Below are 23685 nucleotides of genomic sequence, written 5' to 3' on the forward strand. Positions count from 1 at the left end.
ATGGGGATTTCTGGTGGTTTTGTTGTATATCCCTCAGAATAGCATCTGAATAATTTATTGCTTCAGCATCTGATTATGAGAAGCAAGCTGAAATTCAAAAGTAATTGTTTAAATCTTGTCACTGGTCTAGATAGATTTAAGAGTCTATTTACAAATAGAAACCAACAGGCAGGGCATGGATTAAGCTGTAATTGCTGTTTCCATGAGATGTGTAACAATAATGTTCTTTGTCTCTTTATTTTTAACATAAGGCTAGAAAATATTCTTTCTGAGAGTTCTGCCCTTGTACTGAATTTGAAAAAAGATTTGCAGAGGAAAGAAGAAGAGTATGCAGATCTAAAAGACAAACATTCTGATGCCGAGAAACAAATTCAGCAAGTACAAAGCGAGGTTTGTAGTCAACTGAGCTATTTTTTTCTGTAAGATTATGCTTGGCTTTCTGCTGTTAAAACTTCTCAAACTTTAACTATGAAGCTGGAAATTTCACACTAGTGTGGCTAGCAGCAAATCTTAGGTAAAGTTGCCATTGAAGCTCTAGAGGGGACCAGAAGTTAAAACATGGTTTCACATAGATAATGAACAGAGGAAAGTAAAGTTGGTTGGTAGTCTGGAATAAGGTTTGTGAAGAGAATAGCTAATCTGCCTCTGGAGGGGACTTGTTATTATCTCTACGTTACTGGTGACTTGCCATTGGTATCCGTGGTAACTCCAAAGCCTAAAACCTAAGTCTTGTGAAAAAACGCTGATAACTGGGAAGAAGAATGCTATTTACTTGAAGAGAAATAGACTAATTTCCAGAGGCTCTTTAATATAAGCATGTATATTTTTTTTCTTCAATTTCAGCTTCAGTGATGTTAATAGTTAAAATTTAATTATTAAACAAGTAGATATTTTAAAACCCGTTTTGCAGGATCTTAGTCTGAAAGTTTATTGGGTGTGCTTGGGGTGGAAAATTGAAGCTTAAAAATGAATTCATGTCTTCCTTGGTAACCTTGCACTTGCTGTCGTTTTCCTACTCAGCACTTGTTTGTGAATTCCTCTTTATTTAACAAAGAAGTATTTGGCCAGGTTGGATTACAGAAGTCTTTTAATGAACCGTGAGCTGTGCTTACATTACAGGTGTCCACGATGCGTTCTGTGGAGGAATCCCTCAGGAACAGGATGGATGAACTTGAAAGGATTAATAACCAGTTTAAGGATGAGCTGGATTATAAAGACTTCTATATCCAACAAATTAAGCAGGTATTTTACTTGCTCTTAATTTTTATTAAATGAATGATGCAGGTTTTCCAAGCAACAGGAAAAAGGTCAAAAAAAAAAAAAAATTGGAGCAAAATGAAAGTGGCCAACTGAAATTAGTGGTAGACCATGAAAGATATTCAAATAATTAGTCACTACAGAGCACTGGCAGATTGCTTTAAATACAATAATCTGCATAGTGAATACATACGTAATACATGCATATAACCTGATCTTGTTGAGTGACATCATGATATGTTAATTGAAATGTCTTACCATAAATTCTTTTTATCAGCTTGAGTCCTTATTTATGCTTTATGAAAAGCTTATTAATTCTAGGCTGTCTTAAAGATTCTGCTTGTTTTTACTGTGTATGCTTTTCTTTCAACATGAAATATAGGAGCTGGTGGAAACTGAGAGGATGGAAGATATCTCCAAAGACTATGACCAACTATGTGACGGTCAGCCATTATTTGTGTGTGTGTGTGTGTGTGGAATATCCGTGTAAATGTTGTCACATTGCTAATGACTTTGAGTCTTCTGTGTTTCGATTTTGAAACATATCTGCATGTATTTGTATGTAAATATTTCAATGGAGATGCTCTATTTCTTTTAAAAGAGCTTTTGGTCATGGGAGAATCTTGATTTGAGAATAATGGGAGCTAGTAGGGAGTTCATCTGTAAATTTTCAAACCTTCAGATCTGTGTGCAAGGGATAGAACAATTGAAGTTATGTGGATGGCATTAGAAGAACAAGAGGTAACGCAGCTTGAACAAGATGAAATGCTTCAAGCTCAGTTAGAAGAGAACCAAAAATTAGCTTCAGGTAATCTTTCCAGGGAAAGGGAGCAGGGATGCAAAAGGGGTTTAGACGTACTGTGATAGCCACTTCCATTTTCATGTGACTGTTACTTAGGCATTAACGTTCCATAGTAAACAACAAATCTCTTGTAGTTAAAGGCTTCTGTTATTTCTTTATGTCTGTAGCAGATAAAACCGAAGCAGCTTTAGTAAAAAGTCATTGGTGTGGTATTTCAAATATATATTTGAAATGATATGCTATCTAACCTCATTTTGTGTATTGAGTAGAACTGATTGCATGGAAACACAAATACAGTGAACTGGAATACCAGAGCAATGGTGACTGGCAGCAAAAGAACAACGAAAGTGATGAGGCAAATTTGAATGAAAACAGTACAGAATTAATAAAGCTGCAAAAAGAGCTGGAGGTAACTTAACTTCAAAGTTGTAACTTGATAAAGTAAACTGTTATATTGATTACAGAAACTTCCTGTAAAAGCTGCAGTGCAACATGCAATAGGGACCAGGTGCAGCTTTTTTGTGGTACGTTAAGAATGGCATCACTGATGCCCCCATAGTATAGGAAGTGCAGCCTTCCCTACATTATGCTGCCATGAGCAGTGCTTCTTTTGCTGGCCTCTGAACAGTTAGTTGTCTTATCCCATCTGATGTTATTTTTTGTTGTTGTTGTTTGTTTGTTTTTTTAAATAAAAGTAATGGGCTGGCAGTGGGAGTTTTCTAAGTGAGTATACAATAGGTTACATCCACTCTGTTAGTGGAATGGTTCTGAGCTTCTTTCCTCCTTCACCTTGAGTAGGCTTATTCATGATATATTTTTTTAATGCGCAGAGCCAATTCCCTTTTTCAAGAAGAGGGGAAAGTTGAACATTCATTGCTTCATTCTATACCACATCAATGTGCTATAAGCAGAGTATACTTATACAATTGTTGTTTGCAAGAAAGGAATACTAACTCAAAGCAAATTGTAACTTACGGTGTATTTGTCAAAACTGTTTTCTGTTAGTTGCTTGGGCAACTAATATAAGCTATCGAAATCATCATCTATCTTTATCACCAGGAAGCCTTTTTTGTTGGGCTGTGGGTCTACTAATTTTCCTTGGTTAAAAGACTTTTATTTTTTCCAAGCAGTTTCTCAGGTGCTCTGTCCTATATATGAGAATGTCTGCCAGTAGGTTTGATAGGAAAGGAGACTAATCCTACAGTGTAAACTGTGTTGCTTTTCTTTGTCTTTCAACCCTGAAGGAGCTGCAAGTTTTTCTACAACTGCTGCAAGGCAGCGTAAAGTGTTAGAAGTTTTTAAGTTAAAAGAGTTTTTCTTATACTGACTTTTGGTGTAAGTTCTGTAAAGCTTGTGTGAACATTTATAAAGAAAAAGAGATGTTTTATGGAGGCTCTGCAGTCTGAATAAGAAATACTGGAAATGATTATTTTTTAATGGAAAAGAACTAATGATTATCCAATACCTGCCTTTGGGAATATTCTGTAGTAAAAACTGCTAATGTTTCTGTTATCTTGCAGAAACAAGTCTATTTAATGATGACCTGGCTTTTAAGACTTTTATTCCTTAATGACTCACTATTTCATTTTTGGTTTCTTTGAAATAGGAAAGTGAGACTAAGTATCAAACTGATAGAAAAAAGTGGCTGGAGGAGAAAGAAGAGCTTCTAAATCAGTTAAAAGAAGCTGAGAATCTTCGCAACAAAGAAATGAAACAATTTGCTGAGGACCGACAACATATATCATAGATCATACATTTACTAAGACTGTAAAACGGTGCTAACTACCGAAGTGTTAGAACAGTTCAGTGTGTAGTAGGTGATGTTCACTGTTCATCTGTTCTTCTTTTAGGAAAGACTTGTTGCCCAGCTGGAGGAAAAGGACCGTAATCTTCAAAAGTGGCGTGAGGAGAGAGATCAGTTAGTAGAAGCTTTGGAAAAACAGCTCAAAACTTTGGCTTCTAATGTCATACAAAAAGAGACAGAAATAGCAGAACTGAGACAATCTGCCTTAAAGGATTCAAGCAAGGTCAGCTCTCCTTTCCTCCTACCTGATTAGCTACCCATAAATTCTGTAAAACTCCTGTACCTGCTCTTTGTATTCTGGGTGTGGTTCTGTTCTTGAACACTGTCGTATTGACATCATGTGCAACTAACCAAAAAAAGCACCAGCTTTTATTTTTGTTCTTCAGAAACAGAATTTCTGTTAATTACTAAAATTTCAATTTTTTCAGTAGTTCAGATAAGCAGATGTCAGTTTGATGCTTATGATCCTACAATCAGACTGGACATCTGTAGCTTTTTCTGATAATTTACAGCATTTCCGGAACCCAAGCTAGGCTCAATACTCAGACAGTAGTTCTGTCTCAGGTTTCTTACTTTCTTTGCTTTCTCTGAGGTAGTATCTACAATGGCCTGAAAAGACAGAAGGGGACGTGGAGAGAGATTAAGGGAAGCATCAAAAAGCAGAGGGGGGATGATCTCTGGAAGTTGCATTTCTTATTTCAACATCCAGCTTTTAATCAGGATAGCCAATCTAAGCCGTAGCATAGAATTTCAGAAGCTAAACAGAAGACTAAATGAGTTGTGCTGTTTTGAGAATGTTTGGATTCACTTTCTCTGAGAAGAAAGATGTTCTCATAGCAAAACTTCCCCTACAACTGCCGACTTTCTCACAGTACCGAGGATTTGGGAACAAATAAAAGCTCGGGTTATTATATCTTAAGGGAGATGAAGGCTGAAGCACATAAGTAAAATAGAAGAATCAAAATATATTGTATTACAACTTACTACATATTCAGTGATGAGTACTTGTTGGTTCTTTTTGTCTTCCACTCAAACATGAGCTCTCATCTTCTCAAAAATATTTTATTTACTAGAACACCATCTCTCTGTGTACATTATGGAACTTTTCCATGCAGATTTCCATGTATTCGTATGTGGATGCTGAAGATTAGGCAGAGGTTTAGCCCTTGGTGTTCTAACATAGCAGCTGTGAGCGTGCAGAGTATGGGGGGAATGGATGACAAAACAACCAGCGTTACAGATTTTGTCCCTAAATAATGTCTCGCTTTCTCTCTTTTGGAGGCAGAATACTGCCTGAGACTGTTAGTGAGACCCAGTAGGGTGTATCTGAAGATCACACAATGAATAGATGTTACTACCTTCCCACACTTGTGCTGTGTTTCAGCTTATGTGTTCATGTGGCGTCTGAGCTTGAGGTTTTACACTGTAACTTTAGAAAACTCGAGATATTTTGGAGGTCTAATGCATAGCCTAATCTTTACTCCTTTTAAATATTTACAGCCTAGGAAACAACAAAGCAAAACTAAAACTGGAGAAAGTATTCCATTAAGATGCAAAGCTGAAGACAATTATTTGTCACGTCGATGTACTAGGAGCCTCACTTCATTAAATGAATCTGAGGTTAGTATGAAACTTCAGATCTGAAAATGTTGTGATTGTATTGCTTTTGATAAGGAATGAGTAGGAAAAGATCTCATGTTCTCTAAACAATTCCCAAGTTTTAATTTATTTATCCCTTTCAAGGTGATCAGATCACCTGTTTTTATAGCCTTTGATAGGAATAAAAGCTGTTGAAACAATTGTGTGATGAATTTTTGTCAGGTGCTGTTGAAAACTCTCCTCATGTTAATGCTTATGAAGTGGCTCATGATTAGATAAGTTACTTGGAAAAAATTCATGGAGCCACTGAAACGGGCACAGCAAACTGAACTTATTTTCTTCCTCTGCGGGATTTCTGGATATTGTTTTGTTAGCAGATGATGTTAATCATTCCTATATAAGTTTTTAATTGCTAACTTTCATAAAATAGCAGTTACATATATTTTAAAAACAAAGTATTTATTAACCAACTTAATTCTTGGAAATACAGTGGGTGGTGATACTCCATTCAGATTCTTAGCAGAGCCTGATAAAGTGGCTCTGACTACTTTTTGTCTTTCTACAATTAAAAAAAGCATTAAAAACAAGCATTAAAAAATGCTATTTCTACCTCAGTAAAGTAGTTGAAGAATTTAATTAATGAACTGCTTTAATGAACAAAACTAATAGCCAAGCTCAGTGATAATGGTTTAAGAGAAGGGAATTTCTCTTAACTTCATTGTGTATTTTCTTTGAAACCTGTAGACATAAATCAGCTTTTTAGACATCAAGAGATGTCTAATACTGATATCTTAATGTCCTGTTTTTATAATTGAATGCTTATTTATTATTTGATTTACAGTGGAATAGTTACCACTAGCAAATACTTCCCTACTATTAGCAAAGGTGTTTAAAGTGTTCACTTTTGTGACATCAATTGTTCTTTCCAAAAGAATCATGGCTGAAACTTGTCTTATTTTCCCAGGATTTTGTGAAAAGGGAGAACACGAAAAATACAAAATCTGTCATGGCTTTTAATTCACCCTCTGCAAGTGACGAGAAAATGTTTGGTTTTTGTTCTAGTTTTGAAGCTAGCTTGGGACTTCCTGTAATTGTGTGGTCACACGAAAGAAGCAGTGTCTTATCCTTATGTGTATACCTGAATGGGAATCTTACATGCTTATGAGCTCTTCCTATTAAATTCCATAAGCTAACCAAAGGGCAAGTCAGTCTGTCCCCAGAGCGTGTAATGGCTGTACTGTGTAATGATTTGGAGGGAAGGATATTGCACACTGAATAGTTGGGAAGAGAAGCTTTAGTGTATTATCGTGTGCTTTTGTAAGTGAAGCCCTTGTATTAAACTAAGGTTCATATCATTAATATGCATGGCAGTTATTAAAAACAGATGTTCACATGTGATAGCAGTATCCTTGGCATGGTCAGAGTATGAGTAGTAGATTTTTCCCATCTGTTGTCTTCTGTTTTGTATGTTTGTTTGTTTTATGTAATTAGAACAGCTTATGTAAGAAACAACTCCACAGCTTGGGAGCTACTTTTAAAGAAACTACTGCCTTATTAAGAAACTTTAAGAAACGTATGCCTTGAAATAGCTGAGATTTTTGACAACTCCCTAAAGGGTATAAAATTGTCTACATTACTTGCCGTTGTGGTATCATCAGCATAATGAACAGAGGTGTCAGTAGTAAAGCTCAAAATGTCAACTTAAAATAACATTGAACTAAAATGAAGTTTAAACAATGCTCTTGTTTCACATGTTCACATCTCTGTTGAACAGAAATCCGGAAAAGACTACTTCCTGAGAAAGCGAGTACATGCTTCAAGACTGACTAAAAAGAAGGATGAAACACTGCAAAAAGTTGGAGATTTTATTCAAAGCTCTCCTTCTATTATACACTCTAAAGGTTGGTGTAGAATAAGTTTTATTCCATGTTTTCTAGACATTGTAGAATGGCTTGTTTCTGCTGTAGGCTATTAATGTATGTGTTCTTAGAGAACTTGTCTGCCATGTTAAGTTGTCCTTTGATTTATGAAGTAAATGCATTTATTCGTCTCTTCAGAGATTCATTATTACATTTGTGAAAACCTACAAGTATACAGAGAAAGTTGGTTCTGTCTTGTGCTTCTGTCAGCACGAAAGTTAGGCCTGTTGTTTAACTCCTGCTGAAGTTTCTGACTTCCAGCGACTTCTGAGCCATGATTGTCTTTCATATTCCATTTTAATGCGTGCTTTAAGCTGCCGTACCTGAAGCTATAAACTGTTTCAGCTATAGAAGCAATAAAGAGCCTCGATGAACAAATACAATTTCTGAGTATTTTCACTTAAATTTTACGTGTCATTTATAAACCAAGTTTGTTACGAAGCTTTTTTTGCATTCAGTGATTTAAAGACTCACAAAACCAGTAAGTTGATTGGTTTATGTATCAAAACAAATTTCTTCTAGCCAAGAAGCTGATGTCAGCAGTAAGTTCTCCTAAATCAAACGAACCTGAAAGTCTCGAAGAAGGAGAGACCAAGCCAAAACAATCCAAAAGGAAGCTGTATTCCACTGTCTTTTCTGGCCCTCTAGATATACCTGCTTCTTCGGTAAGCGATTATACTGTAGTCTTGGCTTAAAATAAACTACTAAGGAGTCCAAACAGACTGGAGGTTTCATCTATTTGCAGGAGGAGGTTGAAAGTACTGAGGTATTTCTTTATTCTACCAAGTCATTCTTGTTGGTCTTCCCGCTGTTCTGTTTTATTTTGTCCTCAAAGATCTCTGTGTTTGGCTGGCTTACAGTTTACTAAGTAGGTGATGTAGCAATCACGGAGATGTCTTCTAATTTGGAATCATAGATAATTTCAGTGTGTCGGAGTGGGATTATTCTACTACACGCTTTTCTAGAGCACAACTTAGACAGCTTTTTAGGTATGCTTAAACTATGATCTCCTGTCTAAGCCAACTTGCAAAGGATCTGATGTGCCAGTTTCATGACTCTGTCGGCAGCTATTGTGCTAAGAACATTCTTGCTCTGTTGGAACTGCATCTTTTAATTATATTAGAGTCCTTTTTCTGTTCAGCATAGTGATCATTTGCCCATACTGTAATATCCCTCTGAATTTTTTGATGATTTGACGAATGATAGGGGCAGAAACCAAAATGTTATTTTTTTTTTTGTTAGAGGATGAAGAACATGAGACAATTCCTTCTCTCACTGTAGTTCTGAGAACATGGAACTGAACCGAGAACTGAAATTCTGGGCAAGTCATAGCTACAGGGATTGAGGCTAAAAATATTTTCTGAACGCTTCATGTTTCACAAAACAAGTATTATAATACTCTTTTGAAAACAAGTATTTCAAAATGAAAGCTGCCTTCAGGCTTTCCTCAGATGTGTGTGCTTTTTTAAGATAAACAGGATTTTGTACATTCTCCATATTTGTTCCTTGTGATTAAGCTGCATTAAAATGATCTCGGTATCCCATAGTTTTCTGAATAAAATATAATAAGCAAATTCCATTCTGAAATCCATTTAGGGGAAGAAATATGTTTGCGTGGGTCAAGAAGAGCTTGTCAGTCTTGTGTGAAAAGATGAGTAACTTTTGAAATGTTTTCTTCAGGAATCTGAGGAACAAAAGAAGGAAAGTGATCATCTGATCATCAAGCGACGGCTGAGATCCAGAACAGCTAAAAAACCTTGAAGAAGCGTGTTTGTTCCCCTTTCTCAGGACATACTTTTATCGTATTATTAAAACTGGTTGTTAATAAACAGTAACAGTAACTCCGTTGTGTTCTTAAATTTGTATATAGGTGTTTGTTGCAGAACGGCGGGAGAAAAGCAGACGACCACACCTGTCATTGACATATGATCAGCGAATCTCATTTATTCCTTGGCTGCGTGTACCTTTATAATACGGATAATGAGCTCATACATATTGCAAAAGTGGAGCTCATCATTGGTTCCCAATTACATACTATCCCCGAATATCTTAACAGCTTGTTATCAACTGAAAGCTACTCCCTTGCTGAGTTCCCAGAACCATGGCTAGTTTCTCACCATCCCAGGGCATCCTGTTGTTCTTGCTGTCCTTGCAGGTGTTATGGCTGCTTGCTTAGCTGCACCGTGTTTACGACCCTTCTCAGCTAACAAGCTGTAAAAAACACTCTCGGGAGAAAGGAAAAAGCAACACTAAAAGAGAAAAGCAGTAGTGAAAGGGAAAAGCAGCAGAGAAAGGGAAAAGCAGCAGTGAAAAGGAAAAGCAGCAGTTAAGGGGAAAATCAAGACTAAAAGATAAAAGCAGCAGTGAAAGGGAAAAGCAAGACTAAAAGGGAAAAGCAAGAATAAATAGGGAAAAGCAGCAGGGAAAGGGAAAAGCAAGACTAAAAGGGAAAAGCAAGACTATAAGGGGAAAGCAAGACTAAAAGGGGAAAAGCAAGACTAAAAGGGGAAAAGCAAGACTAAAAGGGGAAAAGCAGCACTAAAAGGGAAAAGCAGCAGTGAAAGGGAAAAGCAAGACTGAAAGGGAAAAGCAGCAGTGAAAGGGGAAAGCGGCAGTGAAAAGGAAAAGCAAGACTAAAAGATAACAGGGAAGTGAAGGTTACTCTTGTGCAGATGTCATGGTTTTGTAATTTTCATTAAAAACCAGTCAAGACTAATGTGGCCTCATAGCGCTCAATGGAGTCCCAGGGGAGATAGTGGGAATGAATAGGGGTTCACATCTGTATGCCCCGAGGCTGGTGCTCGCCTCTCTGACTGTGGCTTTAGGCTCCAGAGCTGATGTTGGCTTCCCTTACTGTGGCTTTATGGCCCAGGGCCAGTGCCGGCCTCATGGGCTGGGGCTTCTGCCAGCTGGATACAGCTGCTGGCTGAACTGGCCAGGATGGAGCCTTCCCTGCGCAGCCTCCCATGTGCATATCCACCCCAAGAATGGAAGTCTTCCTTCTATGCGTACCCCATTCCACCACAATGAGGAAACCAAACCATTTAGGTACCTGAAATGCTTCTGCTCCTGCAGTCTGGCAGAAAGCAATGCCCTCTGTATCATGCCATCTCTGCACAAACTGGAAGGGAATGGGGAGACATATGTCAGATCCAATGGGACAGGACTTCACTGGCTGCAGTTTAAAGCAAATCACCCCAGCTCTCGTAGCCCTCTATTGCTGGGTACCCCTTACCCCTGGCCACTGGATTTCCACGCATGCATCCTTCCTTGGAGCTAAGTGTGCCTTTCCCAGCAGCAAGCACCAGGCTGGAGTCAGCACCAAAACCAAAACCTCCTTGTGCCTTTCCCTGTCCTTCTTTCACACATCGTCTTTTAGTTTCAGAAAATAGGGCCAGACCCCAACAAAACAAGAGCTCTAAGACAAAGCAGCTGCTTTATTTTCCTCCTCCCCTTTCCTCATCTACACCCCACAGAAAGACCATTTGCCAAGTAAGGGATGCAGTGATCAGGTGTATGAGGGGCAAAGCGAATCAAGCTTAATTTCAAAGGCTTGCCTCTTCCATGTGACTTCCCTGAGGTCTGATACAATCGTACAGCCATAGACTCATAGAATAGCCTGGGTTGAAAAGGACCACAGTGTGCAGGGTCTCCAACCAGCAAACCAGGCTGCCCAGAGCCACATCCAGCCTGGCCTGAAATGCCTCCAGGGATGGAGCATCCACAACCTCCCTGGGCAACCTGTTCCAGTGCGTCACCACCCTCTGTGTGAAAAACATCAACCTAATATCCAACCTAAACGTCCCCGTATCACTTTAAAAACATTCCCACTTGTTCTATCACTATCCACCCTTGTAAACAGCCATTCCCCTGCCTGTTTATACACTCCTTTCAAATACTAGAAGGCCACAGTGAGGTCTCCCTGGAGCCTTCTCTTCTCCAAGCACAACAAGCCCAGTTCCCTCAATCTGTTCTCATAGGAAAGGTGCTCCAGCCCTCTGATCATCTTACTGGCCCCCCTTAGCATTATCTGCATTTCTCTTTTGCCTTCCTGAAAAGCACACCTGCTTCAGGGCACATTTCATCCCACTGTTAGGCCTTGTAAGAAGCACTATGGCAAGTCCATATGCAGAAAACACTGGCATTCCATTCACTAACAGAGAAACTATTCTGCCCTTGCTCCTGACTCTTGTCCCTGCCTCCTCCTGCACTGGGCAGTGTTTGTGGGCAATGAAAGAAATACCCACATTCTGGAAAATACAGACAAAAAAGAAACAGGCAGAAAAGCGGCACTAATACTTTGTCACTGGTGGGAATCTCCACAGAAAGTGCTGTGCTAAAGGTGTGAGGTTAAGGGATCATCACTATCAAGATAAAAGTCACAGCATGGAAGATTTAGCGATGGCGTGCTGACTAGAAGGAATAAACAACACTTACCTTGGAGCTTGTTCATTTTCCCTCCTATCATTGGATATCTTATCATCATCTACGTAGCTCTGAGGTTGGCCAAAGCCTGTTGCCATGAGCTTTGCTAAATGCAACAGTGCTGTGGCTCAGAGGTATTACACCGGCACATAGCATAGGAGAAGTCCATAACCCAAGTGTCGAGGGAAGAAGAAAGGGGAACTGTTACAATTAATTACGTTCACTAAATTGATAATTGTAGGCTTCTTGTCACACACTACTGCCTACAGCAAAACAGCACAGATGTTGACAACTGTGATTTCTGCATACAAGCAACCACTCGAGGCTGAGCACTCTCTCCTGTCCCTTTGCCATGTCTAGAAAGACCCAGAAGAGCTCAGTGTTCTCTTGCTGTTAGTTTACATCCTCCAAGCACTTCCAAAGGCACGCTGCTCTGTAGAAAAAGCTGAGCTGCCCAGAAAGTTTGTGCAGGAAGAAGGCAGCAGTGTCAGTGCACGTCATCCTGGGGGATCTGAAAGCATTTGTGAAGAGAACAGGGAAAGAAGAGGGAAGAGAGCAAAACCAACAGGCACTAGCACTGCTGCCCACAGGGGGCGGGGCTTGAGGCAGGGCCTGTGCCAGAGGGGGGCCTGGCACAGTTAGGGCCAGCTCAGGGCCCAGAGCAGAGGGGGAGCAGGCAGAGGCAGGGCCTTGGGGCCCAGGATGGAGGAGGACCAGGCACAGCTGGGGCCAGCTCAGGGCCCAGAGCAGAGGGGGACCAGGCACAGCTGAGGCCACTGCAGGGCCCAGGTGAGAGGGGAACCCAGCACAGTCGGGGCTGCTTTGGGGCCTGGGCCGGAAGGGGGCCGGGCACAGCCAGGGCCTATCCCCCTTTTTTGCACATATGAAATGCTCCCAGCTGTGCTGCACAGCAGAACATCTTTCAATGGAGATGAAAGCCTGTGAAATGAAAGAATCCTTTCTTATTTCTTTCACATTTGTGTTTGTTGACTGCAGTTCCAACCAGGTGGACTCGCAGTGTCTTGCAAGTGTCACCTGGAAGCAGGTACAGACTGGAGACACAGCACCCTCAATGTCCAGGTGAGTAACAGCAGCCAAGGAGGCCTTTGGGCTCTGCAGGGTCCAAGTGTGGAGCATTACACACAGGAACAGCTGAATATAAAGACAGTGGCAGAGCTGCAGAGCTTGCCATAGTAGGGAGGCACAGTGGCTCAGCTCATTTCCCACAGTAACACAGGAAATAAGAGCCATGAGGGAAATGCAGATGCCTTCTGCCCCCATCAGAGGGGAGGAATGAGCTGCACTTCCACAGAGACATTCATTCCTCTCACAGCCACTCACACCTCAGGTGTGGAGGGACGAGCTGGGGCTGCTGGTGGCAGCTGTGGAACACTGCCATCTGTGGTGCTCCATCCTACCTTGGAGGTGGGCATGTAGAGCTGAGGACCTTTGTCACTGCACAAATGACTGCAAGCAAGATGTAGCAGAGGGAACATAAAGCATTTAATAACTTATACAAAGCAATGTGTAATAGAAATGACAATATTTCCAACCAAATATCCCCCATCCTAGCAGTCATATCTGATCTCTACAATCCCACCCAAACAATTTCCCAGCCCCCTCCAATTCCTCCTCACTATCCCACCCCTGAATTTCCTTCCCCCAATTCCCACACAGTAATTGCCCACACTAATTACCAGCATGCAGGGCATGGGGAACACCTGTTCCTTGTGTGCAGACACCTGGAAAAAAAAGAAGTGTCAGGGAACTGGAGGTCTGTAGCAGGTTCTGGAGGCTCTGCATAGAACGTAACCCCAGACCACAACGCCATCAGCTGCTGGGGCAGCATCATCCCTGTCATTGGGGGATGTTGCCAGTGGTGGACAGGGACACAGGGAGAAGCCACACCTTGGTGTAGCTCTGATCTGCTCATGTCCAGTCCAATCCTCTATAGCACTTTCCATCTTCTGTCCTTTGTTCTTAACCATATCCTTCCTTCTCTTCTGCTCTTTTCCTTTCTTTTAGGTGTCTTACCTGTATCTGCTTTTCCCCTCTTCTGTTCTTTTACTGCTCTGGTCAGCATCCAGTGTCTGCACCACAACTCTAGGTTTTGGGATTGAGAAAGGTACACAGGGCATAGATTTGTACAAGAAAAGCTCTCTTGCTATGCCCAACATGTGACAAAAAGGGGCCCTCAGGACCACAAAGGCAGCTTGTTTCTCCAAAGGCCACAGCGTAAGCTCGTGTGACTGGGAAGGACTCTGTTATACATCTCCTAGAAGTGCCTTTGAATGAATAATTTTCTGGTCTTGTTTCCAATTGTTGCTCAGAGGAAATGAGGTTTTTATCCTTGTATCTTTGCAGGAAGACAGAGAGGAGGGAACCTGTCTGGTGAAATGCTCAGGTGCTGTTTCCTTCCTTGCACCAACAGCCTGTTTGTGTCCACACGATGCCAGTTGTCCTCCTGACAGTTTCTACCGGTCCTTCTCCGAGTCCTTCTGCTAAGCACTGCTATTTCTGTATCCTCGGGGCCCTATTAGGACTAAAAAGAGGAGCGGATAACAGATGGAAGGATCTGGCCTTCTGCTGGGTGATAGCCGCCTGCATGTCCTGTTCCTGCTTTCTCTTTTTCTCAGGTGGCATTGTGCTTCCCAAGGAACATATGGACCTTTTAGATGGGAGTGCACAGCAAGGAACACATGGGGTCTCATCTTCCTCCCTGCTCTACATCTGAGTGAGGGACACTGTGACCTGCTCAGGAGGCAAGATGTCATGTCAGGGAGGTGTGTTTGTGTGTTTTCCTTGTTTGGTCTTTTTTTTTTTTATATTTCTTTGTATTGCTCATTTGCAAGAGATTGTGAATTCTCCTGGTTCAAATTGCAGTTGGCTTAATCAAATGTGTAAGAAATATATAAGGGCTGCTGAGGCCAGGCTGGAGTTGCGTTTCTTTATGAACTGGGGTGTTGCTGCGGATACGTTTATCTCCTGTTTTGTCTCTTTTGTGGCAGTTCAAGAATATTAGAACATGTTATGTCAGTGTTTGTTGCCATCCTGCATTTTCTTCTCTGTCTTGCAGGTCAGCTCGTGCTTGAAGTCGATGGTATCACTGTATGAATGGAGGTCAGTTTAGGAGCAGCTGCTGATGGAAGGAATCAAGACCAGGCTAATAAATGGAAGCATCTCCTGGTAAGGTGTCAGAGGTGGCAGTAATGATGTCTGTCATCATAAAAAACAGAGGGCAGGCTCATCCGAGTGCTTGCTGACTGATACTTCGGAGTATCTCCTTCTCCAGCTGAACGATAAGGGAGCTAAATATGCTGAGCCATTACAGCTTGTGCTGAAGTTGTGAATGTGCCCCCAGATGTTTCCTTTAGTGGTAAATCATGTTCTGGCACTGTGGTAGTCCTATCTCTGGCATGATCTGGAGCACCGTGTCTTGTTGCGAGCCTTGTGTGCCTGTTTCCATGAACCTTGCTTTCTTTCTCTCTTCAGAGTAAGGGCAGGGTGCTTCCTTGCTTTTGGTGGATTCATCCAGGAGGCTGTTAGAAAACCAAATGCAATGTTCATTACATGGAGGGACACGATGGGAATGGACTGTCGTTGCCACCAGGCAAAAGTGAGTTTCTTATGTCATGAATGATATAATTTTGATTATTCAGAGCAGTTGCAGTGTGGTAGAGGATGTCACGAAACCATTTATTTGGGAGCGCAGGGAAGAGTCATGAGAACCGAAACCGTAGTTTCTGTTTTGGCTGTCAAAATGGTGGAGTTTCTTTGGGAGGGCAATAGCTGGGGTTCCGGTTAGCAGGCCCCCTCTGAGAGATTGGGCTTTGCTTGCTGCTTTGCTGTGCCTACCAGCCTGCTCCCTGTGCTTGTTCCTTTTACATTTCAGTGCTTCTTTTCCCTTGCTTTGATGCTTTTCCCTTTCAGGGCTCCTTTTCACTTTCAGTGCTGCCTTTGCCCTTTTTGTACTCCTTTTCCCTATCAGTGTTGCTCTATGCTGTTCCTTTCCCTTTCGGGGCTCCTTTTCCCTTCCACTGCTGCTTTTCCCTTCCACTGCTGCTTTTCCCTTTCACTGCTGCTTTCCCCTTTCACTGCTGCTTTTCACTTTTAGTCATGCTTTTCCCTTTTAGTCTTGCTTTTCCCTTTCACTGCTGCTTTTCCCTTTCACTGCTGCTTTTCCCTTTTACTCTTGCTTTTCCCTTTTAGTCTTCCTTTTCCCTTTTAGTCTTGTTTTTCTTTTTTAGTCTTTCTTTTCCCTTTTAGTCTTGCTTTTCCTTTTTAGTCTTGCTTTTCCCTTTTAGTCTTGCTTTTCCTTTTTAGTCTTGCTTTTCCTTTTTAGTCTTGCTTTTCCTTTTTAGTCTTGCTTTTCCTTTTTAGTCTTGCTTTTCCTTTTTAGTCTTGCTTTTCCTTTTTAGTCTTGCTTTTCACCTTTAGTTCTAATTTTCACTTTTACTCTTGCTTTTCCCTATTAGTCTTGCATTTCCCTTTTAGTCTTCCTTTTCCCTTTTAGTCTTGCTTTTCCCTTTCACTGCTGCTTTTCCCTTTCAGTCTTGATTTTCCCTTTCACTGCTGCTTTTCCCTTTTAGCTCTGCTTTTCCCTTTTAATCTTGCTTTTCCTTTTTAGTCTTGCTTTTCCTTTTTAGTCTTGCTTTTCCCTTTTAGTCTTGCTTTTCCCTTTTAGTCTTGCTTTTACTTTTTATTCTTGCTTTTCTCTTTTAGTCTTGCTTTTCCCCTTTAGTCTCTCTTTTCCCTTTCAGTGCTGCTTTTCCCTTTCACTGCTGCTTTTCCCTTTCACTGCTACTTTTCCCTTTCACTGCTGCTTTTCCCTTTCACTGCAGCTTTAACCTTTCACTGCAGCTTTAACCTTCCCTGCTGCTTTTCCCTTTTAGTCTTGCTTTTCCCTTTTAGTCTTGCTTTTCCCTTTCACTGCTGCTTTTCCCTTTTAGTCTTGCTTTTCCCTTTCGCTGCTGCTTTTCCCTTTTAGTTCTGCTTTTCCTTTTTAGTCTTGCTTTTCCCTTTTAGTCTTGCTTTTCCCTTCTAGTCTTCCTTTTCCCTTTTAGTCTTGCTTTTCCCTTTTAGTATTGCTTTTCCCTTTTAGTCTTGTTTTTCTTTTTTAGTCTTGCTTTTCCCTTTTAGTCTTGCTTTTCCCTTTTAGTCTTGCTTTTCCCTTTTAGTCTTGCTTTTCCCTTTTAGTCTTGCTTTTCCCTTTTAGTCTTGCTTTTCCCTTTTAGTCTTGCTTTTCCCTTTTAGTCTTGCTTATCCCTTTTAGTCTTGCTATTCACTTTCAATATTGCTTTTCACTTTCAGTCTTGCTTTTCACTTTCAGTCTTGCTTTTCACTTTCAGTCTTGCTTTTCACTTTCAGTCTTGCTTTTCCCTTTTAGTCTTGCTTTTCCCTTTTAGTCTTGCTTTTCCCTTTTAGTCTTGCTTTTCCCTTTTAGTCTTGCTTTCCGCTTTCACTGCTTCTTCTTTCTTTCACTGCTGCTTTTCCCTTTTAGTCTTGGTTTTCCCTTTTACTGCTGCTTTTCCGTTTCACTGCTGCTTTTCCCTTTCACTGCTGCTTTTCCCTTTCACTGCTGCTTTTCCCTTTCACTGCTGCTTTTCCCTTTCACTGCTGCTTTTCCCTTTCACTGCTGCTTTTCCCTTTCACTGCTGCTTTTCCCTTTCACTGCTGCTTTTCCCTTTCACTGCTGCTTTTCCCTTTCACTGCTGCTTTTCCCTTTCACTGCTGCTTTTCCCTTTCACTGCTGCTTTTCCCTTTCACTGCTGCTTTTCCCTTTCACTGCTGCTTTTCCCTTTCACTGCTGCTTTTCCCTTTTAGTCTTGCTTTTCCCTTTCAGTCTTGCTTTTCACTTTCAGTCTTGCTTTTCCCTTTCAGTCTTCCTTTTCCCTTCACTGCTGCTTTTCCCTTTCTCTGCTGCTTTTCCCTTTTAGTCTTGCTTTTCACTTTCACTGCTGCTTTTCCCTTTCTCTGCTGCTTTTCATATTCTCTGCTTCTTTTCCCTTTCACTGCTGCTTTTCCCTTTCAGTGTTGCTATTCCCTTTTAGTCTTGCTTTTTCCTTTTAGTCTTGCTTTTCCCTTTCAGTCTTGCTTTTGCCTTTCACTGCTGCTTCTCCCTTTCACTGCTGCTTTTCCCTTTTTGTCTTGGTTTTCCCTTTTAGTTTTGCTTATCCCTTTTAGTCTTGCTTTTCCCTTTTAGTCTTGCTATTCCCTTTTAGTCTTGCTATTCCCTTTTAGTCTTGCTATTCCCTTTTAGTCTTGCTTTTCCCTTGTAGTCTTGTTTTTCCCTTTCACTGCTACTTTTCTTTTTCACTGCTGCTTTTCCATTTTATTCTTGCTTTTCCAGTTTAGTCTTGCTTTTCCCTTTTAATCTTGCTTTTCCATTTCACTGCTGGTTTTCCCTTTTAGTCTTGCTCTTCCCTTTTAGTCTGGCTTTTCCCTTTTAGTCTTGCTTTTTCCTTTTAGTCTTGCTTTTCCCTTTTAGTCTTGCTTTTCCCTTTCACTGCTGCTTTTCTCTTTTAGTGTTGCTTTTCCCTTTCTCCTGAGAGTGTTTTTTACAGCTTGTTAGCTGAGAAGGGTTGTAATCACGGTGCAGCTAAGCAAGCAGCCATAACACCTGCAAGGACAGCAAGAACAACAGGATGTCCTGGGATGGTGAGAAACTAGCCATGGTTCTGGGAACTCAGCAAGGGAGTAGCTTTCATTTGATAACAACAAGCTGTTAAGATACTCGGGGATAGTATGTAATTGGGAACCAATGATGAGCTCCACTTTTGCAATATGTATGAGCTCATTATCCGTATTATAAAGGTACACGCAGCCAAGGAATAAATGAAATTCGCTGATCATATGTCAATGACAGGTGTGGTCGTCTGCTTTTCTCCCGCCGTTCTGCAACAAACACCTATATACAAATTTAAGAACACAACGGAGTAACTGTTACTGTTTATTAACAACCAGTTTTAATAATACGATAAAAGTATGTCCTGAGAAAGGGGAACAAACATGCTTCTTCAAGGTTTTTTAGCTGTTCTGGATCTCAGCCGTCGCTTGATGATTAGATGATCACTTTCCTTCTTTTGTTCCTCAGATTCCTGAAGAAAACATTTCAAAAGTTACTCATCTTTTCACACAAGACTGACAAGCTCTTCTTGACCCACGCAAACATATTTCTTCCCCTAAATGGATTTCAGAATGGCATTTGCTTATTATATTTTATTCAGAAAACTATGGGATACCGAGATCATTTTAATGCAGCTTAATCACTCCGCCAGCTTCCTCTGCTCCATATGTGCGCGTAGCAGTACCTGCTAAAGGAGCGCTGCCTCAACACCACGTGCGTGAAGGCCAAGCACAAACAGACATTTTCTGTTGGGGTGACCTTCAGTGAGAACTGACAACTGAGGAGTGAGAGCGAGAGCAAACCCGGGCTCTGTGGGAAAGCATCTGGCGTGAGTCTCTGCTGCCAGCCTGCACTGCAGCAAGCACAGCCGTGGCTGCCAACTCTCACAGAGGGTGGATTAGGGATTAGAAAGTGCAGGAAGAGAAGACAAAGGCAAGGGCTGTGTGCTTGCAAGCCCTTGCTGCCTGCTAGGGTGCAGTCTTGTGTAACTTAAATCTTGTGATTGGAATAACACCCACTACAGAGGGGTGTAAGATCTAGGAATATAAAGGTATGCTAAAGGATTCAGTAACTTTCTAGAATGAGAAATATGAGTGCAGACAATCAGAATTTCTCTCTAATTTAGATAGGTGATCAGACCTGTCCTTTATCTGGCATGTAAGGCCATGAGAGGTAGCACAGTGGATTTTGCTGAAGAAATGGGCCAAATTTGGTTGTCTGCTCCACCTTTTATCTGTGAATTGCACGCATATCAAGGCAAGAGACCCCAAAAGATGGGCAAAGAAGGAAGACGGACATCAGTTTTTATGTTGGTGCGCCGAGCCTTCACATGGGATTCTTGCACTTTCCCAGTGTCTGAACGGGAGTCTTGATTTCCAGACATGGGAGCAGATTTCCCATGGACATGTGGCTCACGGCTGACAGAAAGGCTGGTGTCCATGCGAGGATGAGCTTTGCTACAGAGGCTCAAGGAGATGCGGCAGTAATGGCGTGGCCCACCTCTTGTTCCCCTCTTGGCAGGCTCTCTGCCCTCTGATGAGATTTCTTTGGCTGGGGAACTGCACAATCACTTCTTCCTTACCCAGATGCTCTCCCAGAACTGGTTGCATCTGGCTATCCGTGGAACTTCCAACTTTGCTGGCAAATACATTCAAAGCTTCAGGAGGTAGGAGGGAATGCATATACAAACATACACTTATGTATATCCATTTGCTGCCTTGCAGGACAGTATCATCACAAGTGCTGTTTCTATGGAAACAAGACTAAAAATACAGAATAACAGAAATTAGAGACTCATCTAACAAGTATTTTCTATCCTGGACAAGGTTATTCTCATTTATATACTGTGCCTGCACATGTTTGCATGGAGACGGGGTTTCATTTTGTTTTGTTGGTGCTCTCGTCTGCTCTTACATGCAGAGCCCCTCAGCAATAGTCCTGCTGTTATTTCTTCTGAAAAGAAATGCTGCATTGCATCAATATGTGCTGCTGAAGCACCTCAATGAGATCAAGAATTGACGTTAAGGATTCTTCCCCATCTCAGCTGCTTTGCAGCTGCGTCTCCAGGGCACTATAGCAGGTGCCCAAAGCAGGCAGCTTTTGCCCTTTGGCTCAGGGCAGCCACCTGCTTTGCTCCAGTGCTGGTGGTGTCGGAAGGGCACTGCAGGCACTGATCTGTCCTCACCTCACAGCTTTCTCAAACAGGCCTTTGGGGCAGCAAAGCACTGAAGCACCAACAGTGTGTTGTGTGAACCCCGTGCCCTTCCCCACTTGAGCTGCCCGGGCCCACTAAAAGCTTTAAAAACCCATGAAAGTGCTCTTGCAATTTGCATATAAGCAAGACTGCACTTCAGAAAATCTTACATTTTACTTCATAAACATAGGCATCTGCTGCTAATTAAAGTAGCAGCATATAATTATACCCTTTCTTATTAGTAGATATAGAGTCTGACAGTTGCTTAGATACAAAATAAGCAACCACGGATTGTCTTCTGCACTTTAACAAGCAGAGAGAGCAGGAACAATAGAAATGTAAACTTATTCTATATTATCTCTGGTAAGTGCGCCTGGGAAAAATGTTTAATCTCATTGGTAGCTTGTAATTTTAGCTGTAAGGTTCTTCAGCAACCCCTCTGTTTTCCACAGTAAAATACCAACCAGTTGGTTCCTTGCCCCGTCCTTGGAGGTGTTCAAGACCAGGTTGGACGGGGCCCTGGGCAACCTGATCTAGTAAATGTGTATGTTTGGTGGCCCTGCCAGGCAGGGGGGTTGGAACTACATGATCCTCGAGGTCCCTTCCAACCCGGGTCATTCTGTGATTCTGTGGTTCCTCTGGGGAGAGCAGTGAAGCTCCTTGGGGAAGGTGTCGGGCAGGAGGAGTGATAGTGGAGCTAGTAGACACCATTTTTCAGAGACCCCATCTTCTGGCTTTTTATTTCCAGGGAAGTAATGTCTGCTTCCTGATTAAAATAAAACCAGTGCAATCCAGGATTGTCACTGTAGACAGAGGCAGATAAACAGGAGCAAAGTGAACTGTGTGCAGAGCGTAGGTAAGGTTTTTAAAAGGCGGTGATGTTGCCAAATGTGGTTGCCTTATTTTCTAATGGGTTAAGTTTGCAGCCAAAGCAGCCCGGATGTGACAAGATGGATCTTCAAAGTCCTTACTGCTTCTCGTCAAAATACTCATGACGCTGTAGTGAAAAATCACTTCCCTGCCCCACTGAATATGTCAGCTGCATCCTGAGAGGCACATTGCAGTGCGTGACCTTTTCTTTCCTCTTGTTCTGCTAATAACCCCCAACTTTCCTTGCTCGCAAATCTAAAACTCTGTTGATACACCTACAGTCTAAGTGCTCTTGTTATTAAACTGTAGGGAAGGTAATCAGAGCAGCTAATGCCACGATAATCCCCCTGATCCATACTGTTATCTTTGGAGATATCAGAAATGATGCTGCCTGTAAAAGCGATGATGTATGTTCTGGTTAATTCTGCACTGGGAAACATTTGAAGCTAACCTTCAGAGTGTTACATGCTGGAGGCTGCAATGGGATTTCAATTGCCTTTCTTATTGACTAACAAAAAGTGCAATATTTCTCAGCAGAAACCACTGGCTTATTTCTAAAAAGTCATAGTGATAATAAGAAAGTTCATTTTGGGAAAGGTCCTTCTTCCCTCTGCAGCACTGTGACACCTAGGCAAAAGGCCAAGGCTCATAGGGATGGGCAGCAGCCTCCCTTCCTTCTCCCTGTTTGGGGCGTTAGGAGTTGAAGAGAGACATGAAGCTTCCCTTTGCGATGTCAGCTGGAGCAGAATTTTGGGTATGGCTTCCCGTGCTCTGAAGACAGATTCGGTGGGCTGTTGCTGTTCTCTCTTTTCTGAAGCATCACCAGTTTTAGGTTCTGCGTTACTGTTTTGGCAATGATGCCAAGGAGATGGCACAAACACTTTGCCAGCCTACTTGGTGCTTTCCAAGCTGGCCAGATCTACAGCATGGGCATTGCTGGCACACCTTCTGGTTCAAAGTTTTTCTGCTATGGCAGCACTGGGATGCCAGTAGAGAAAGGCCAAGGCAACTCTTTCTCTCGCTGTGCCAGTCCCTGGAAACCACCTTGCCACCTCCTCCCAGCCTGCACACAAACCAATTGATTTGCTCCACTCTCTGAGCCTCCTGGCAGCCCACTGTGAGCTGACACAAAGGAAGACCCACAGATCAAAAGAAACCAGCACAGAGACAAGGGGAAAGCATTACAGGAAAGCAAAGTGCTGCAGTGAAGTTCTCTTAGCATCTTTTTCCATCTCTGTTTTTGTTACTGGGCGATTTCCTTTTCATTCCCAGTGTGATAGAAACTTTATCATCCCAGTAACATTAATTTGCTAGATCCACCCCTCTCTGAAAGACTCCTGACAAGAGGACTGCATGGCAAACTCCTGTGCTCTCTGCCTCCCCATCGAGTTTCTCAAATATTCTGATGTTGTCTCAGAAGTGCCTTTCTTCTGCTGTTTTTGTTTCTCAGCATGAACTTTATGGTCCCCAGAGGTAGATTCAGAGCTTAAAGGTAAGTGAAATGCAGTGTCACTGGGTGTGCTTCAGGCCATTCCGCATGAAACGCAGAAACAACAATCTCTTCACCTCCTTCCAAGCATAACTAAAGCCCTATTTTCAGTAGGACAAACTCATGCAAAAATTCCATAAGGTTCTTAATAGAGCCAGCTGAGTTTGCTGCTCACCCTTTCAATCCGTGGGCATTTGACAATTGTGAGATGATGTTATTTTAGCGAGTATCTGACAAAGCATCTGGTAAATTTTGCCCCCCTATTTTTCAGGAAACCAAATTTCAAGGTAAGGTGATCTTAGAGGTTGCCTATTGCAGCCGTGCTTGACATTTTGGCTGCAGGCAAGACATGCAAGTGCACGGCTGTGCTGTGCCAAAAAGGTATTTCTCTTTTGTTCTTGGTGTGAAGTCTCATCTAACTCAAGTACAGGTGAAGAGGTTACCCAGTGTTAACAACAGTGGGCTTTCTCCGTGCCTGCTTGCAGGTATAGGTTCTACTAACAAACCATGGGAGACTCACATGTGGTAAGAAAAGCAACCTCCAATGAGCTTGCATAGTTTCTCTGTTCCTTACTATCCCGTTTTTTTCATGCACTTTTCATTACAGCTCCTTTTTTTGTACTTCACTGATCCCTCATCCTTTTTAGAAAGACTTTTTTTTTTTAAATAACTTTTAAAAATACAGCTTTCTTATAAGATGG

At 41.8% G+C, this 23685-nt stretch overlaps 1 protein-coding gene and 2 long non-coding RNA genes across 3 annotated transcripts; all 3 read left to right on the forward strand.

Annotated features, from left to right (window-relative positions):
• Positions 1-1126: 1126 nt before the first annotated feature.
• On the forward strand, positions 1127-4087 carry LOC146752455 (kinesin-like protein KIF20B). Its single transcript, XM_085531810.1, has 5 exons — positions 1127-1242; positions 1640-1700; positions 1940-2065; positions 2329-2468; positions 3666-4087. The coding sequence occupies exons 1-5, from the start codon at positions 1129-1131 to the stop codon at positions 3804-3806; spliced, it is 582 nt and encodes a 193-aa protein (XP_085387936.1). The 5' UTR covers positions 1127-1128; the 3' UTR covers positions 3807-4087.
• Positions 4088-7077: 2990 nt separating this feature from the next.
• LOC146752456 (uncharacterized) lies at positions 7078-9222 on the forward strand. The gene is made up of 3 exons (XR_014940610.1): positions 7078-7363; positions 7904-8046; positions 9062-9222. It is a non-coding gene; the product is annotated as an uncharacterized LOC146752456 (long non-coding RNA).
• Positions 9223-12927: 3705 nt separating this feature from the next.
• On the forward strand, positions 12928-18665 carry LOC146752457 (uncharacterized). The gene is made up of 2 exons (XR_014940646.1): positions 12928-14589; positions 14883-18665. It is a non-coding gene; the product is annotated as an uncharacterized LOC146752457 (long non-coding RNA).
• Positions 18666-23685: the final 5020 nt, after the last annotated feature.

The sequence above is a fragment of the Coturnix japonica genome, unplaced genomic scaffold, assembly GCF_054131305.1.
Source record: "Coturnix japonica strain WE unplaced genomic scaffold, WE-NBRP24 Scf045, whole genome shotgun sequence".
Classification (NCBI taxonomy): Eukaryota; Metazoa; Chordata; class Aves; order Galliformes; family Phasianidae; genus Coturnix; species Coturnix japonica.